We start from the raw sequence: 19,133 nt of genomic DNA on the forward strand, positions 1-19,133 counted from the left end.
GAATACTAAGATCTGCCTAAAAACTAGCATGACACCTACACCATCCTAATATCATTCAACAAACACAGCTTTGTCCACATCAGAATCTGCACTGAAGGTACAACCCTTTGAATTAGGGCTGCCAAGTGGGGGCGGGGAAACCCCCGCTTTGGAGGCCCGATTTCCACCGCCGCCCTGGGGGAAACTCCGCCCCCCGAAGCGCAGCGTGCCCATGTTGGGGGCGTGGCCCAGATCGTTGGAGGGAAAACTCTATGGTTTTCCCTCTGACGATCTGGGCCACGCCCTCAACGTGAGCGCCGTAGCACGTCACTTCTTGTGATGTGCTGGCGGTGCACGCACGCGCACCACCGAGGAGCTCCCGGAGCCCAGTGAGGCTCCCCCGCTGCCAAGGTAAGAAGACTTGGCAACCCTACTTTGAATGAAACAATCCAGTATAGAAAATAATTACAATATGTACAAACCCAGCCAAAAGGGCTTGAAAGACAATGAGCAGTATTTTTTTAAAAAGGTATTTTGATTGACAATAGACTGAATTACTTCATGTTCTGACTCAGTAATAAAAAATCCTATAGCTACATTTTTATACAGAGAGTGGGGAAAAACCTCAGGCTAAGAACTTAAAAGAAATGTAGACCAATATCAGTACACTATACCTATTAACGAAAAGTAATTAGTGAAATGCCTGAAACAAAGAGCAGTGGGTTTCAAATGAAGCAAGGGAGATAAGGAACTTGGCTAATAAGAAATTGCAACAACTGCTTCTGAAAGTTTACAGTACACCTAAGTGAAGTTTGGGAAACATCAACTACACTTTTATTAGAGACTCTGTATTCAGTCAGAACTAACATTTCAGACAAGCTTGAAAGCTACACAAATTCACAAAGGATGAGTCAATAAAACTGCAGTAAGAAACACTGTGGAAATGAAGGTTTCATATCACTGGCTATAGTTCTTCAAATAAGCCTCTGAGGGCCAATTCAAATATTACTGTCTTCGTGCAGAATCTGCTAAAAAGCACTTCCCTTTGGACTGCTCAGTGTGGCAGCCTCAACATTTAACAGCCTCTTACCTTCTGCATTGGCCAAATGAGCATAATATTTCCATGTCAGAACCACTGGAGTTGGAGCTGGTGTGGAAACATTACAAGTGTTTGGGCTCACACATGGGGCAAGAGGCTTTCAAATGTTATACCCGCCTTGTAGCGCTGATACAGTGAAGCATTTGGCAGCTTTCCCATGGGCACTATAAATTATTCCTGAGTAGTCGCAAGATGGAGTGTGCTTCCATTGACCATCTGCAGAATGCAAAAGCCTCTTCTTTCTTAGCATTCAAGGAGTAGGCTGTAAATCACAACACAAAGCCAGGTCCTTATTCCAGTTTATCTAATTTGTACTCCTGCTATCCAGTTATTCATATCCACCCTCTTGAGTATGAGAAAGTGGTCTCTACCTCAATGCTGAGAAAGCATATATTTGCTCAGTGATAGTGTACTGGATCCAAACTCCTGCAAACAGATGGAGATTGCAGAAGCAGACATCTCTTGCCTTCCTCTTCAATAACAGCTTCCTTTTTAAAATGTTACTGAGAGCTGAGGGAATGTCAAAAATAATATGTCATGCAGCATTAGGAGCGGTAGCATGAAGTGGAAACTGGATGAAATCCCCCCTCCCCTTTATATAAGAGGTGTTGTATGAACTAATAATACGTTAATACCTTTTATGTTGGCTATGTTTCATTTGTCTACTGTTGTGGAGTATTACTATTATTTATTACACATATTTAATTTAGGTAGTTATCTATTATGGACTTAATTGGTAGCTGTTTGCCATAGGTGGACAAGACTGACTGGGCAAAAGCAAATGGACACAAGAATGCGGGATCAGTAAATCTGTTCACAGTTTTGGCAAAGAGTGAAATTCTATTGTAATGGTTTTATTACACACCAGTTGGTAACTCAATCCTCCGTTTCCCCCACCACCATAAAGTTATTGAAAGTGTAACGAGCCATGACACAAAAAAGGGAGTTGAGTGGTGAGCCAGGCACTTTGTGAAATTATCTGTGGCTCCTTCATTGTAATTCTAGACTACGCAAGAATCCATCCAATCCACAGACTCTGCATGCTTCTTTGGTTGTATATTGTTTGTAACATTTTTTGCTGTGCTGCTTTGTCATTTTATTTTGTTTATGATTTTATGTTTTTCTTTTTTAGTTAACCTTCTTCCTTGCAGGCCTTTTAATGGAAGGTGGGAAGAACGGTCTAAAAATACAATAAAGGATGGTGTAGAAACAGGTGAATAAATGCAGAAGCAGCATACCTTTTCAGAATCAAGCACTAATTGCCAATGAAGTATCAGGAAACTGAGCCATCTGTGCTAAACATAAAAAGGCAAACTCTTTCAAAAGACACTTCCTCTGTCAGTGTGCTAGCATTTTATAATCACATGGATCTAAACCAAACCTGTCTCCTAAGTGCAGTAGTTGTGGCTATTGCTCTGCAAGAAATATCTGCCACATTTTAGCGGGTCAGCAGCAGCATTCCGGCACTCATACATTAACGATTAAGCTGACACTTATAATGGGGGTAGCTCCTGAATATACACAACCTCCTTGTCACCTAAAGATATGAATCCCGACCACCAATTACTGCCAGCTGGCTGCCCCCCAGAAAGGAGATTACATTTCTGTGGACTGAGTGGTGCTGACCTGCAGCCATTACAATCGCAAGAGCTGAGTAATGAAAAAGTACTTAAAGTTAGGAAAACTGATCGTGACACAACACAAACATCATCTGTTCTTTTAAGAAGAAGTCCATGCAGCCCCTTTTGCCATATGCCATTTTGTCCAGAAGGATGATGACGTAATCTTCTAGAGGCTTCTCCTAAGAACATGTTCTGATTGGCAGTCATCCTCACCTGATGTAACTGTAGGGTTGCCAGACCTCCACTCGGGGGGGGGGGGGTTCTGCTGATCTTTTGGGCTTCAGCTGGCCTGCAGAGAAAGCCCTACTCCCAAACAACATGATAACATAATGCGAAAGTGATGTCATCACGCCAGGATGTCGCACGGCAACACTGCTTTTTGGGCAAAACTCTATGGTCCCCAGCCACCCCCAGAATGCCCCCTAAATCTCCTCACTGGCAATCTGAGGGGACCTGGCAACCCTATGTTGCTGGGCCCAAAGCTATAATTAAGCTATATCCCTGATGAAGAGAGACTAGCTGAGATCCTGATCAACTAAAGGCCTAAAGTATGACTAGCTTGTATTGCAATTGCCATCCAAGTAGACAATGCCTGTGCTTTGGCCTTTGACTTTGGAATTTAAGGTTTGTGCTGTCTAGAACAAGTCCTGAGAGTGTTAGACAGTTGAGCTAGTTTTTCTTACTTTCTTCCTGCATGATTCTAGAGTAATGTGTTGGCTGTTTAGTAATTTTCCCTGACTGACTGAACCTAAAATAAACTGTATAAACAATAAACATGTGTGCAACTGCCCTGGGGACCCACGGGGTTCAGGCTTTGAACTCCTTGACAAACTCCTATGGAAGAAAAATTTACCCAGGACCCAGACTATAGTATAAATTCATGACAATGAAATCTAAGAATAGTAAAGATAGAAGAACTGAGGAACTTGCCTTTTCTCCCAGATTTTTCATATGGGAGAGCATTTTCTCTCTTTCCAAGGAACTATACTAGATAACGAGAAGCCTTTCAGGAAAAAGTAATCTTCTCCTGTCCATATCCAAGGATGTACCAATTGCTACCAATCTCAAATCTAAAAAGAGACTACAAGTCCCAGGCTCAGAATGTTTACTAGTAAGGAGGTGTACAACTAGCGCTGATCTGTATTCCCAGCATGGAAACAGCAGAACAGTATAACAAATGTTTGCACTTTTTTCTCAAAAACGTTAACAGAAAAAGAATACTCCTTAAAACATATCACATCTGTAATCAGATACTATTTTTTAAAGACTAAGAATGGTTGTAATATTTCCCAAGATATCCACAAATGAAGCTTTATATTGGTGAACAGCATTTTCTACAGAATAAGCAATCTTTTTAAAGACTGATTAAAGATAAATTAAAACCATGTCACTAATGTGTTAATTATTTTACCTTGTGGCCCATATTGGCTTATCTGAGTTCCATAAGTACCACTTGAATTACTCTGAGGAAAGCTACCAATTCCAGAATGCATTTGGCCTCCAGGGGAAGGATGTGGTGACATGGAAGGTCCAGTTTGCTGAGATGTATACTGAGATAATTGAGGGTTTCTCTGTATGCTTGCCATAAAACCTAAAAAAGAAATAAACACAAAAGAGGGATAAATTAAGAACTTTCAAATATTTATTTATTCGCAAAAAAGGACTTCATACTACAGGCTGGATTCTCTGCCACTGTGAGAACTCACTTAGTGAAAAAGGCACAGTAGTAGTATATATCGTATGGATAAGATACCAGAGTTTTGTGTTGTGGAATGCTATGTATGGAGAGCTGACATAGTGGCATTTAAAGTTTGCAGTTCCAGTTGACAGTGTAAAATGACTGGCAGTTCAGTCCTAAATCCCAGTTATGACTGCATCATAGATACTGGTATGGTGATTGCACCTTATATTCACTCAGTAGAGGGAAAATGTGTACAAAAAAGACCGAACTCCAAGGTATGGAGAGTGCTGCAATTGTACCAGAAGTCCGTATTAACCACCAATCATGGTGATGGATCCAGCAGTGTGTTTCTGTGGGTGCAAGGACTTTTGTGCATGCAGTGTCACAACTTCTACAACAACACAATCTTGTTCTTGGGGTCCCCTCTCCCCCAGGAACAGAATTTCAGGGGGGTATTTCAGGCTGCCATTGGAGGGAGGAGCTGAGAAAGACATGTTTCACAGGCAGAAGTCCTTACCTATGGAAACACTGTGCTGGATCCTACCCAAATTCAGACATGCCTATATCATCACCGTGGGAACTACAGAAGGAAGAAGCCAACTAATGCTGATGCCAGCATGCCTTCCTCTAGTTATGCTACCACTATTCACACATGAAACACAACAAAAAAGAGAACAAAGGAAAACAGTATCCCACACTAACAGGGTGGGCCAAAGCAAGAGCAGACGGAACCATGGAGTTACATTCTAGGGTGCTCTGTAGGTCTGGATTTGCATCCCCTCCTGCTACCATGTTACCTTTTGAAAGACAGGCTTAAACTGAGGTAACCATGGCCACTCAAGCACATTCACAGAAGGCACTTCTGTCAACTTCCAAATAGCTCGATACAGAAAAGCACATATGTGGAAAATTGGAGGCATGAGTTCAGAGCCCACCAAGAAGAACACTGATGAGAAGCTAACGGTCACTTTTTGGCCAGCAACAGGCCAATCAGCAGCAAAACAGAAGGAGGAGGTAGGGCTAGACTTCACACTTCACACATTCTGAAGTAGTCCTCTAACCATACACTTAACAGGGCACATAGCATGAGACAGCACAGAGTACCTGGAATCCCCCAGCAGCCCTATTGTTGAAACCAGGCATATATACCAGGATTGGAAGGACTGTAGAGAAAGGTACAGTGCAGGGAAAATACAGAGGTGTAACATACCTGGGGTCCCCAGTTCAAACCCTGCATGGGTCTAGTAACAAGACAGCTCTGAAGGGACTCCCAGGCACAGCTGAGATTTTGCACCATCAAACACAGTCACGCCGAATGGGCTGCTTGTGCTAACTGGGTGCCCCATAGGTCCTTTTCATTGGTACTCACCCACCCACCATCCTTCCACTGCATTCAAGGAGTTCATTCTGCCACCTACTCTTATTGATCCCAACAACCCCTTGTGTTCCATTCTTTCCCATCCCCTACTCCTGTCATGCAGACTGCATGGCTTCTACAACACCAGAAGTTATCAGGGGGATTGCATAACCTGAGGACCCTTCCCCTTGTCTTGCTGGGGCACAACCATGCAGACTATGATGAACACCCTCGTCCGTTTCTAATGTGAGTCCCATACTGAAGACAACTGAGGTCATTCAGGGGCAGGGGAAACTTATCTACCGAACCTCCATTAAGCACAACTGCAAGACTAACCACACATTTATTGAGTAGTACAAAGAATACTGGAAACAAAGTTGGCAACTCAGCTGTTTCAGCAGTGCTCCTGTGCCTTTGGAAAGGTGCACTGACAGACAGCAGGATCATGAGCAGAGCTGTTCCTAAGAGTGCATGCCCACTGTTTCCTAAGCAGCTTGCAATGATAGAGGAGCCAGACTAGAAGAAGTTAGTTGGCAATCCACAGCAGAGCAGCTTGAGGCACACTGGTCACTGCAGCTGCTGATCAAGCAGTAGGCTCAGTAGGGCTTGGCATTCCACTGTGAATGCAGTCCATCCTGGTTTCTACCATGTTGAATGGATGGATGCCTGCAAAGACCCCAAAAAAGACTCACGGATCTTAATGAGTAATGTTTCTCAATAGCAGAAAACGGCAAGTGGGCTTCACAACTCTGCACATGATGATCTTACAGTTCTCTTGTCTCACCCCCTCATTGTGGTGGTTCCCACATGGTGGGATACACAACTTGGGGGACAATGCATACCCATACATTTTAGGAAATTGCTTTGGAACTGGGTCTGAATTTTCTGCTATCAAGGTCTGATCCTGCGAAGCAAAATAGATCATGAGCATTTGGCTAGCAGTAGCAATGAATGGAGTGGAGTGCCTTGTAGTTAGCTGGGACTAGAGCTGTGCCATATTCCCACTTGCAGGGCTGTGTGTGTTACACAGGCGTAACATCATGTCAACAGTGTGATGTTAAACCAACACAGGAGATTTACAGGTTGCTGTACTATGGTGCCAAGGGTGAGATACAAACTGGAGAGGCTTAGGAGATAGAGGAGAGATACTTAGCATACTTTCCCATTCCTTCTGAACATACTCCTGGCGTCACCCAGTTCTATGCCATCACCAGGGTTACAATGATGCAATGCTGTTGCGCTAGCGTATCTTCAATTTACAACCAGCATAATGCCTAGCTAGAATCCTCAGTCAGAGACACGGCTTTGGATTGCTCCCTTAACAATGTCACTTGTAAATACAATCCCAGTGGTGTGTTTTGGACTGTAATTCACATGTACAAATTGGGGGAAATTCTGTATTATTAAGTTAATGAATATTTAAATAAAATAAACTGAGAAAACAAGGGATTGGCAAATACTCTAAAGAGTGAACAATCAATGTTACATAGAAAGTAGCTCCTCTAGGCAATTCAACATCAAAGAGATTTCACACAAGGGCAGGTGTGAAAGAACCATTCAAGATCTTTGAACAGTGGTATCAGGGGACCTGGGCACTTGAAATAAATATTCAAATAAAAATATGACACCGGAATGCCAAGGTAGTAAAACACAAGAACCAAAAAACACCTTTGCTTATTCTTGTTATCTTCTTGAATGCAGGGAAAACATCCCAGATGCTCAGTTTGTAGCAAGTGGCTACCAGATGACAACAACCTGTCTGCATATTTCAGAGAGATTAACTGACAATTAAGTTATTTTAGCTAAAGAAATGCAGTAGTTCACTTTGCTGGAGATACTATTAATAGGTCTCTGTTACCTTTATCCTGTCACTATAACATAACTTTTTGGGGTTCACAACCTGATGAAGATGAAAGGAGGGAGAGTTTTCATGCGTCAGCCACAAAGACTGACATTCCACATTGATCCATGCTATTCCAAGTAACAGACAGAGGACTAGCAGAATCAGCATGGGGGAGGGTGGTACAGTCCCAAGAGGCCACTGTTGCTCAAAACTGACACTCTAATGACTCTTGGGGTCCCCTCTACTCCAATCCCTGCCTCTTTTAGTTTAGAACTAAAATATTAAAGCAGAATTGGTAAAGCTGCTGTTTGGATCAGTTTTAACAAACTTATAATTGGGATAAGAAGCACTATGTGAAGATGGGTTTTGCTGTGACACAGTTCATTAGAACCATACATTTAAAAGCAGCGCTTTACAAAAAAGACACATTAACAGCAGTCTGGGGGGAAAAGCAAGGTGTAATTCTTGTTACATTTCTGTTCTGGTTGCATTTTTCTAGTACATATGTGCTTTCTCCTCCCAGATTTAAATACAAGAAGAGGAGAAATTATAATTAACAAGTGCCCTATCATAAAAAAACTTTCATCTCTAAGAAACAATGTGTGCATAAAATACTGAACACACAAACTATGATTTGGGGTGTCAGACACCGTCTGCCAATATTTAACACTTTCCAGTCAAAAGATGCTAGACTAAATATAGTGTGAATAAAAGAATACAAATGAACCAACAAACAAGACAGAACTAGTGACCTTAAACTTGAACAAATCAAACCAACAAAGAAGATAAAAAGCAGGTTACGACATCTGAAGTGCAAACTCTCTAGACAGTATGACCTAGTTTGGTGTAGTGGTTAAGTGCGCAGACTCTAATCTGGGAGAACCGGGTTTGATTCCCCACTCCTCCACTTGCACCTGCTGATGTGATCTTGGGTCAGTCACAAGCTCTGGCACAGCTGTCCTTGAAGAAGAGCAGTTTGTGTCAGAGTTCTCTCAGCCCCACCCACCTCACAGGGTGTCTGTTGTGGGGAGGGGAAGGGAAAGGAATTTGTAAGCCGCTCTGAGACTCCAAGTGAAGCGCGGGGTATAAATCCAATCTCTTCTCCTCCTCCTCCTCCTCTTCCTCCTCCTCCAAATATATGCTAGTCATGTGGGAGCTGTTTTCCTGAATGTGAGTATTTTCTGAAGGGAGCTTTGACTCTCAAAAGCTTGTACCCTGGAAACCTTTCTGGTCTATAAGGTGCTACTGGACTCGAACCTAACTTTCCCATAAAATAACTACGTCCATTGTGATGAGGTGCTAATTCTGTTACTAGGATCTGTCCAACTGACCACTGACCATACCACACAATGTCATGTGTAAAACTAGTGACAATATACAGTGCAGTCCCAAGCAGAGTTACAGCTGTCTCAGCCCAGTGACTTCAATGGACCAAGAAGGGTGTAATTCTTCTTAGGATTGCAATCGTCAAAGAAGGAGTAAAGGGAAGGCAGCTTGTCTTCAGTCACATGCACTGCCAAGAAAGAGTTTTATATTAATACATTGCATTTTTGTAAAATTCAGGTGCAGGTTATGACCTTTAAATCCCTTCATGGTCTAGGACCCACATATGTACAAGATGGTCTCTTCCCTTATGTCCCCACAGGCCAAATGTGGTCCTCAGGCTGCCACCTGCCAGCTGTTCCCCTGCTTAGCTAGTCTGCCTGGCATTGACCAGAGCCCAAGCTTTTTTCAATGTAGCTCCAACCTTGTGGAACAGGATCCCTCAGGAAGGAAGGGGGGCGTTGTCTCTAGAGGTGTGTAGGTGCTGCAAGGCCATTTTCCCAGCTTGGGTTTTTAATTTGGTACAGGATGAAGAATTTTTTAGGGGAGAGGGTAGTTATTTGGAATTTTATAGTATTTTATACATTTTAAATTGGAATTTGGTATAAGTATTTAAATGAATAAAGAAGCATTTTAAATGACATAATTAACACTGGAATGGTCTGTTTTCTGCAACATGTACTTGTTTTAACTTAATACGTTGGCAAACCATGACTATCTTGTCCTTATGGAGTTCCCCAAGGTTCCATCTTGTCCCCCATTCTTTTCAACATCTATGTAACGTTATTGGGGACAATCAACTGGAGATCTGGGCTGAGCTGCCACCACTATATGCGATGACATTTAGCTCATACTACCAGCTAAGCCCAGGAAGGGTGTGGAAACTGTGAACAGGTGTCTGGAGGAAGTTTTGAAATGGATATGGGCTAACAAGCTGAAACTTAATCCCAACAAAACAGAGGTGCTACTTGTGGGGGGAAGGTCTGCCCTGAAAAATGGGCTGTCCCCTCTTCTGGACGGAGTTGCACTTAGGAATTGGGCAGGAGCCAGCTGACGAGCCAAAGTTTGTCCTGAATTTTCGCCTGTTTGAGGTTCGCTAACTGGAGTTTGTGAACTGAAGAACCGGGACGAACTACCATGAATTTTGGCGCAATATGTAGTGGCTTGTTATGGTTTGTGAAGAGCAGAAAGCAGGAGTATACCCTGTGGTGCATGCCCTGATAACATCCAGATTAAATTACTGCAATGAACTCTACGTGGGGCTGCTCTTGAAGACTGTCTGAAAGCTACAGTTGGTACATAATGATGTGGACACAGTGATGACTGGAGTGTGTCATATGGACCATATCACTCCAATCTTGTTCCATCTACAGTGGCTTCCAATTTGCTTTTAGGTTCAATTCAAGGTACTGGTATTCACCTTTGAAGCCCTGTATGGCCTGGGACCAACATACCTTAAGGACCAAATCCTCCCAAATGAATCTGCTCACTCTGGTCATTCTTTGAGGCCCTGCTTTGGTTGCTCCCACCATTGGAGGCTAGATGGGTGGCAACCTCAGAAAGCGCCTTCTCTCTTATGGCACCAACACTTTGGAACTCCCTCCCCAGGGAAATTTGTCTGTCTCTCTCTATCAGTGCCTTTCACCAGCAAGTGAAGACTTTTGTTTTGTTTTGTCTGGCATACACCCAATAACAGTTTTTGGCCCTCCTTCTAGTGTTGTTTGTTCCTTTTTTATACAATTGTATATTTTAATTGTTTAAATGTTTTATTGTTTTTTATGTTCACCATCTTATGTGGACCCTGACTGGGCAGAAAGGTGGCATAAAAATGTTTTAAATAAATAAATAAATAAATAAATATTTATTAGTGTATAGATATATGAATTAAATTGAAAGCAACTTATTCAAATCAGAACTAGTTGGAGATGATGGTGATGTTGGCAGCTTTCTCTCTTTGCTCTAACAGTAATGAAAGAAAGCATCCAATGAACCTTCATATAAAGGATCCCCTAGACACTTATTCTGATGAACATTTTGATTATTTCATTTGCTGGCCAAAAATTAAAAGGTAATCGTAAATTAAAGATGAGATGGATAAGCTCGTTGTGAAAGTGGCTCAAACTTTCAAACAATATTGCCTTGGGATATAAGGAGCATGGAATGATATTTATAGTAGATAGAATGGACCCTTAGCTGAATACTATATTTAGGCGTTTGAATTAGCAATGGATATCTCTTAGTTGATGAGTAGAGGCATTACAGAATTAGTTAGAAAAGAATCAAAACAATGGAAAGTGGAGGTAGGGTGCTCTCTTCAACTAGTCTTTAGTTATACATGAACACACACACACACACACACACACATGAATCACACTGCTCCATCAAGGTCACTTTTGTCTAGTCAGATTGACAGGGACTCTCCATGGTCTCCGGAAAGGACTTTCACATCACCTACTACTTTGATCCTTTTTCACTGTGGATACTAGGGACTGCACCTGGACCTTCTGCATGCTAACAGATCCTCTACCGTTGGGTCTCAGCCCCCTCACTATTACCTTCCACTTCACAAAATATCAACTACTTCATTTTTAATACTGAGGATGATGGGTGGCGGCAGCGGCTGGCCAATGTCTGTAAAAAGAACATCAGAATACAAGTACTAACCCATCCCTTTACATTTTACAAACAACACAATGGCTTTACAGTTTTTTCTTCTTTTCAGACACAGACAAGAAGGTTTTTCTGCTGAGCAACTTCATTGACTAATGTAAACATTTATATAAAGTTTTTTTAGGGGATTTTTCTACCTGCCACCAAAACATGCAAGTTTCACTGGGCCAATATAACACATAATAACATACTTTTGTCTAGCATCCCAATCATTTATTTTCATGCTTGCATCTGCTGTTAGGTACAGAATGACTGACGTGTTTCTTTGCACCAGTTCAACAAAAGATTGTTCCTCTACTCATGTGATGAAGCAGTCATGCAACCCCACCACCTTGGCAAATTTGTCTCCTATTGTAAAGGCAGCTAATGCCAAGTCACTTCCTCTCCAGGGTGTCACTTTCTTATATATTTTAAATCCTCCACATTAAGAAAACTATACAATCTCTTCAGTGCTTATTTGTTGGCACATTCCTCTTCACAAACTGAATTGCTTTGGTGAAGACAGAAAATAATGACCTAGCTAAAGCTTTAACCCGGACCCCCTAGTGTTCCACCAGCTGTACTATTAAGTTAAGTGGCTGAATCTCTCTTCGAATTCCTTCCCTGATACAACAAAAACCTCATCTATGTAAGGAGACAATGATGTTTAAATATTTTACCTCCCTCTTTTTTACCCCCTTCCTATCTAGACATGGAATTAATATAATCTATCATTGATAAATTGGAATTGGGGGGGAGGATTAGACAGATCACCCAGATGGTAGCCTGGGGGGGGGGGAGATCTAACTTTCCTTATGCAAATTCTTCTCATATGCTGTCTGATATACATTGTAAATTGAAAAACAAGGGTCAAGAGGAACAACACATTTGTGGGATTTGTCAATACAATGAAAGGGACGAAAACCCCCCCAGTAGACCACAGAAACTTTAACCAAATAAAGAGCCATGGATTGCCATTATTGAGACAATAAGAAACTGTATTGTAAGAACAGGACTTATAACTGTTCTTATTCAACTTCCTAGTGGGTAAGTCACACATTCGAGAATGTCGGTGCAGGGAGAAAAGTTCTGGAGCTTTGAAAAAAGCCAGGTTGCTCAAGACCCAGCTTTCTGGGTAGCAAACGTGTGCTGTGAATATACCAAAGGGGTTTCGTACACTGTTTAACTCAGAAGTTGTGAACTTTTAATCCACTCCCGCCCACCAAGTATGTAACTTTAATACTGAATGGCTCCCAAGCCATAAGTAAAGAAAAACACACACATAAACACAGCACTCCAGATAAAGCACCTTTATTTATATACATATACATTTATCCAGTTTGGTGTAGTGGTTAAGTGCAGGGACTCTAATCTGGGAGAACCGGGTTTGATTCCCCACTTGCACCTGGCTGGATGACCTTGGGCAAGCCATAGTTGTGATAAGAGCTGTTCTTGAAAAAAGAGCAGTTTCTGTCAAGAGCTCTCTCAGCCCCACCTACCTCACAGGGTGTCTGTTGTGGGGAGGGGAAGGGAAAGGAGTTTGTAAGCCGCTCTGAGACTCTTTTAGGTAGTGAAGGGTGGGGTATAAATTCAATCTCCTCCTCCTCCTCCTCCTCTTCCTCTTCTTCTTCTTCCATATAATACACAGATTTCAGGCATATGCTCACTAAGATTCTTTTGCACGTAATAGTCATCAGTCAACTCCTTAATGTTACGTTTGATAAACAGTAGCAACATGCAACTATATAAGGGCAAAGGGGAGAAATCTACAATTTGGGACCACATCCTCAGGGCAAGGTAAGCCATATAAAGCACCTTTCCTCCATTGGCTGTCAAAAGCCATTGCAAATGAGGATAAAGGGGCTAACCAAAATTCCAGATGCCCTGCAAAAGTTCTGACTCGCAAGATTTGTAGATCATCCCCTGTGGGAACTACATGGCCCCCACTAAGAGCTGTGGTTTAAATCCTTTCAAAAGTTGATGGCATTGGGTCAGTCTACTTCCAAGAGTCTTTCATTATCTCCATGACTCTCTGTTGGCCACCAGTAGGCTAAGATGGAGGGATGTAGTCTCTCTGACCCGCACAATGGAAAAAAGTTATGGTATGTATACGCCAAACAAAAACTGGGAAAATTGCAATCTTAATTTTCTGAAAAATGTAAACTGAGATAGAAAACTTCTTGTGAAGCTATCTTTTTGCTACTTCAGTGGGGGTCAGGAAAGAACTGAGTAGAAGTGCTTTCTCCACTCCTCAGCATATGAACATTACACACTTGTCAGCCAAGAAGTCGTGTATGAGTTTCTTGGCTTCTGATAATGCTCTCAAACATTCCTACATTTGGGCTCATGTGTATAGAAAAACAGGGTTTTAGGAAAAAAATAGGTGAAATACTAATACTACTAATAATAATCATCACTCCGGAAACTGCCCAGTCCTTTAGGAACCTGCTTGACTGTTATGGTCATCTTTGTAGGTCCTGCTTTGAGTGCCCTTGCCTTCTAAGATTAGGTAGGTGGCAACTTGAGCAAAAGGCTCCTCAGACATGGCACCAAAGCTCTGGAATGACTTCCAGAGGCAACAGGGCTTCCTATCCTAGTTTTTAGTGGTGGTGGTGGTTCCAAAAGCCTGGCGGAAGAGCTCCATTTTACAGGCCCTGCGGAACTATAAGAGGTTCTGCAGGGCCTTGATCTCTTCCGGGAGCTTGTTCCACCAGGATGGAGCCACCACTGAGAAAGCCCTGGCCCTGGTTATCGACAGCCTGGCCTCCTTAAGACTTGGGAGGGGCCTATCAGTTCTGGGCCCCTGAACGCCATGTTCTCTGGGGAATATGTGGGGAAAGGCCTCAGGTATCTAGGCCCCTGAACATAAAGGGCTTTAAAGGTAAGAACCAGCACCTTGAAACAAATTCGGTATGCTATAGACAGCCAGTGCAGGGCCTTTAGCACAGGATGGATGTGCTTCCGGGTTGGGAGTCCCATCAACAGCCTGGCCGCAGCATTTTGCACCAGCTGCAGCTTCCGGATTTGAGACAAAGGCAGCCCCATGTAGAGAGCATTACAGTAGTCCAGTCTCAAGATGACCATTGCGTGGATCACTGTGTTTGGGTATAAAACTAAATGAATGCTGGTAGATCTCAGAAGTAGTTTCATAGTTTTAGGGAGGTCTTCCTAAGGAAGGTCAGCTAAGGTCCCGGTCACACCAGCAAGATAATCTGGGGCGAAGCGAGTCTTTTTGCTCCGGAGCAAACTGAAGCGCAGTATCGCGATCAGACGTTTCCCCAGAGGCTCCGTGCACATGCCCTCAGCCGCGATCACACGTTGATGGTGAAGCATGGTGAAGTTGGCTACAATCTGAATGTCAACTGGATCTACTTGAAGAAATGTAAGTTAACTTTTTTTTTTTTTTTTTGCAATGTACTTCTTGGGAGATTTATTTACTGCACTCAGTACCATGCTTTTATGACTGGGCAAAACTCTGCCATATTAACCAGATATCCCCTGTCTGTAAGTCACTAACTGTGAAATGTAGATGTTTTCAAGAACTTAAATCGGGTTAGCAGGCTAGGTCTGGATGATTCATGCAGGCATGTTCTTATGCTGCCTAACAGGAATATTTCCCCCCCAAGCCCTGACCCATCATAGGTCATTTAAGATCCTGGTCACACATGAGATAATCCAGGGTGGGGAGAGTGAGGCTTTTTGCCCCAAAGCAAATTGAAGTGCGGTATCGGCATCAGATGTTTTCCCCGAGGCTCCATGCACATGCCGTCAGCCGTGAATACACGTTGATAGTGAGGTGTGGCAAAGAAGGGCGAGACAGTTCAGCAGTACGCGTTTGTGCGCATGTGCAGTTCCGCATTTGTGCGCATACCACCGATGTGACGAGATACCAGCGCTTCCACGATCTGACGCCCGCCTGCGCCCTGGGTTTTCCGGAAACTAGTGCAGTTTACCTGGTATCTTTTAACTCCACTTTTTCGGCCAGGCGATACGGGTTGCTGACGGGTGTGGGACACTTGCCAGATGTTTTCGTGTGATCGCATCCGTAAAATCTGCCCGGCATTCATCCCTATCGCATGGCTAATTCTGCGTGTGACTGGACCCTAAGGTATATTTCTTTAAGTTAAAAATGTTTACCAACCACAAGAGCACAGGAGGCACAGAATCATATGTCATGAAATAAACCTGTCCCAGTGGTAAAATTAATTAAGCTTTGAATATCCACTGTCACTTTGTCAAGTCCTTCACCAATGAACGGTTCCCACTGTTATCTGTACAAGAGCTTGGAGCCTAAGGTTTAAAAAACAGTCTTACAAAAATGTGTGGAATTTTCTACCAAGGTGTATTATTGTTAGCAATTGTATGAGCCAGAGATATAATTTAATTCCTTTCCCCCCACAACAAACTCCTGTATTTTAAAGTAAATAAAAATTCATCTTTAAGAACAGAACTATAGTTACCATCAGCCAGCAAAAATTCCAGTAGCCAGCTGCTAGACTACAATATTTGTCTAGAGACTCAATTTTAGGTTTAGATACTGCTGACATGATTATTTAGTTCAAACCTATATTAAACAGTTTACAAAGGTGGCTCCTTCTCACCTTAGATATATCATATCATTTCCATTTCACTCTTTCTTGCAAAAAGGTAATGCTGCTGTATATTTACCACATGCCAAAACTAATCAGCTCAGTCTAAAGCTGAAGCTGGCTGGGAAGTATAATACACCTAACATTCAAATTCAATCTGAACTTGACATCTATCAAGTGTTGAAACCGGCATTGAGATTCTCTAAGAACACACTTGTTTTGGCATTTTAACACCACTTTAAATGCTGTAGAATAAGAAAAACAACATCCTGCCCATGACACTCTCAGTGCAACTGTATCAAAAGTTGTAGGGCAGTGTTTTGAAGTAGAGATCCTATGTCCAGTAGGAAGTGGAATACTACATCTCCCCCCACCCCTTCATAGTTTGGGGAGCTAAAATAGATTTAAATTGGATCAAGAATGAAAGTCAACCGACAACTGCTTAATAGCATTCCTTTTACTGTATGTGGTGACCTTTCAGGGTTCCTGTAGTACTGTGAATTAGTACTAGTGAAAATGAGTGTTATAACAGCATGAATATACAGAATATGGGACTCTTGTTTTGAACTAGCATAGCCAGGACTCAGCCTGAAAATTTCTTTATAACATTCCAGCAAGAGCTGTATCATCTGTATTCATGATTGTATGACCCATTTAGAAAGCTGACTGGAATAAAAAGACCCTGGTATGCTGGCAGTGTGGCATTCTGGTCCACAAAGTGAGCACCTTCCTATGAAAGATCTCAAAACACTACCCCTTTCAATACAACATCAACTTGCACAACTGTTAAGACGGTCCTTTAAACCGATCATTATGACTGATTTTGGAGGCCCTTCCCATGCACTTTTTTTACAAGACACTTGTAGCTGGAGAAGAGAGCAAAATTAATTACATCAACAAGTTAAGATATGGCCAGGGTCTGGAATACCTGAGGGACCGCCTTTCCCCATATATTCCCCCAAGGGCACTACGGTCAGGGACTCAACACCGACTGGTAACCCCAGGTCCCAAATATATTAAATTTGCTGTCACCAGGGCCAGGGCGTTTTCGGTGGCGGCTCCTACCTGGTGGAATGAGCTCCTGGAATAGATCCGGGCCCTGCTGGACTTAGTGCAGTTCCGCAGGGTCTGTAAGACGGAGCTCTTCCGCCAGGCTTTTGAGTAGGAGCCGCCACCATCACTATACCATCACCATACCACCACCACTAAATGGAGTGGGTGTCATTGGGGAATGAGATAGCCCTGGGAGGAAGGACGGATCGCTGTACCACCTGGAGTCTATCGTGTCGCTCTGGGACCACTTTGTTATGTGTGACCCCATCTGTTATTTGTGATATCTAGAGCACTTGTATTTTATAGGAATGATCGTTTTATTGCTTGTTTTATTCTGTTTTTACCTGTGGAATTTTGGCATATGTGCCTCATTTGTAAGCCGCCCTGAGCCCATCCGGGGAGGGCGGGGTATAAATTTAACAATAAATAAATAAATACATTCTGAATATTAGATAAGCATTCTTAGATGAGCACAAGTGGGGACCCTCAGGAAACTTGTGGGAATGGCTATCACATTTCCCTCACCTTTGCTTCCTCCCCTCTCTCCCTAGTTCTCTCACAATATTTTTCTCTCCTGCGACCTCTTTTCTTACTCTCTCTCTCCTCTGTGACTGTCACTTTCTCTTTCTGCCCCCATCCCCTCTTTTTTCTGCCTCCCTACCTCATCACTCTTGCTCTCTCTTACTGCCCCTTCACTCTCCCAGTCTCCTGTCTGGTTCCCACCCCCTGCACGACAGCAGTGGTGGCACTCCCAGCCACCCACCCGCTTCTCTTCTGCCAACCATAGAATTTTTTTGAACCATTGGTCTCTGTAAGAAATTGGATTGGTGCCTTAATATCATAGAATCATAGAATGTTAGAGTTGGAAGGGACCTAGCAGGTCATCTAGTCCAACCCCCTGGACTCTGTAGGAACATAGTCAAAAGATAGCCATACATCTTGTTGTGTGTCTCTCTGTGAACAGAGTTGATACTTCACCTTGGGGTTATACCCCATTGCTCCTAACCTCTTTAAACTTCTTGAAAACACTGAAGAAGGGATTTGTTTGTTTGAAACAAGTGAAATTAAATCTGGAAACCTCATCTTGGAGTTCATACTCTGGACTGGGAGCAAATCTGTTTGAGTATCTCATAACGCTTGCAGAATCAGAATATTTTGATTGTTTACTTGCTGTCTACTGGTGATTAATTGGTTTACTTTTTGTAAACTCATGATTTGGATGACTTACTTCTCTTCTTTACTGCAATTATTTGGAATAGGTTTTGTATTAGATGAATAGTTTTGTTCAGAAAATATCACCTTTATATTGAAATAATCACACTTTGTTTAAGAAAAAACATTTCTTGTTTTTTGTGCTTTCTTTCACAATCATATCTACATATATAAAAGAAAGTCCTCTCAATGTAGAATTAACGCCCAGGCCAAACCCCTGGACCTAGAAACACAAAATTCGGGGAGAGCACTCCTACCATGACATAGATGCTCACTAAGAAGGGATTTTTAGAAATTCAATCCCTAAGGGAGTCAAAAGGGGTAAAATGTGCTCCCTTCATTGATTCCTATGTGGCTGCCAGGTTGCTGCCTCCTTGCACCCCCCTACACTTTGATTGGTCAGCTGCAGAGCTCTGTGTTCTGAAGTAAAAAAAGTTACAGGAGACTGCAGAGACCTAATGACAGTTGAGGAAATCAGGAATGGCCAACAACCACCTGTGAGGTGCAATAATGCTGCTGGCCCAGCCTCTCTGATGGCTTCCAACATACTCCCCCCATCTCCTACACCTAACAGGTGGTTGTCTTTCAGGTGCAGCAGCAGTTGCAGGGTACTTAAAGCTACGAGGGAGCCCGTCCCAGCAGTAATGCCTTAGTGATCCTGCCAACCCTGCCTCCACAGTGGCTTCTAATACTCCTCCCTCTCCCCCTCCTACACTGGACAGGCAG

General features: G+C 42.7%; 1 protein-coding gene across 2 annotated transcripts in view; it reads right to left on the reverse strand.

Moving 5' to 3' along the window:
* Positions 1-19,133, reverse strand: part of ARID1B (AT-rich interaction domain 1B) — a 143,654-nt gene that overhangs the window by 102,890 nt on the left and 21,631 nt on the right. For both annotated transcript variants that reach the window (XM_015427298.1, XM_015427297.1), the window contains exon 3: positions 4,112-4,291. In XM_015427298.1, coding sequence (XP_015282784.1) covers positions 4,112-4,291 — 180 coding nt within the window. The remainder of the gene's footprint in view (positions 1-4,111; positions 4,292-19,133) is intronic.

Source organism: Gekko japonicus, unplaced genomic scaffold, assembly GCF_001447785.1.
Source record: "Gekko japonicus isolate JY-2015 unplaced genomic scaffold, Gekko_japonicus_V1.1 scaffold1576, whole genome shotgun sequence".
Lineage (NCBI taxonomy): Eukaryota > Metazoa > Chordata > Lepidosauria > Squamata > Gekkonidae > Gekko > Gekko japonicus.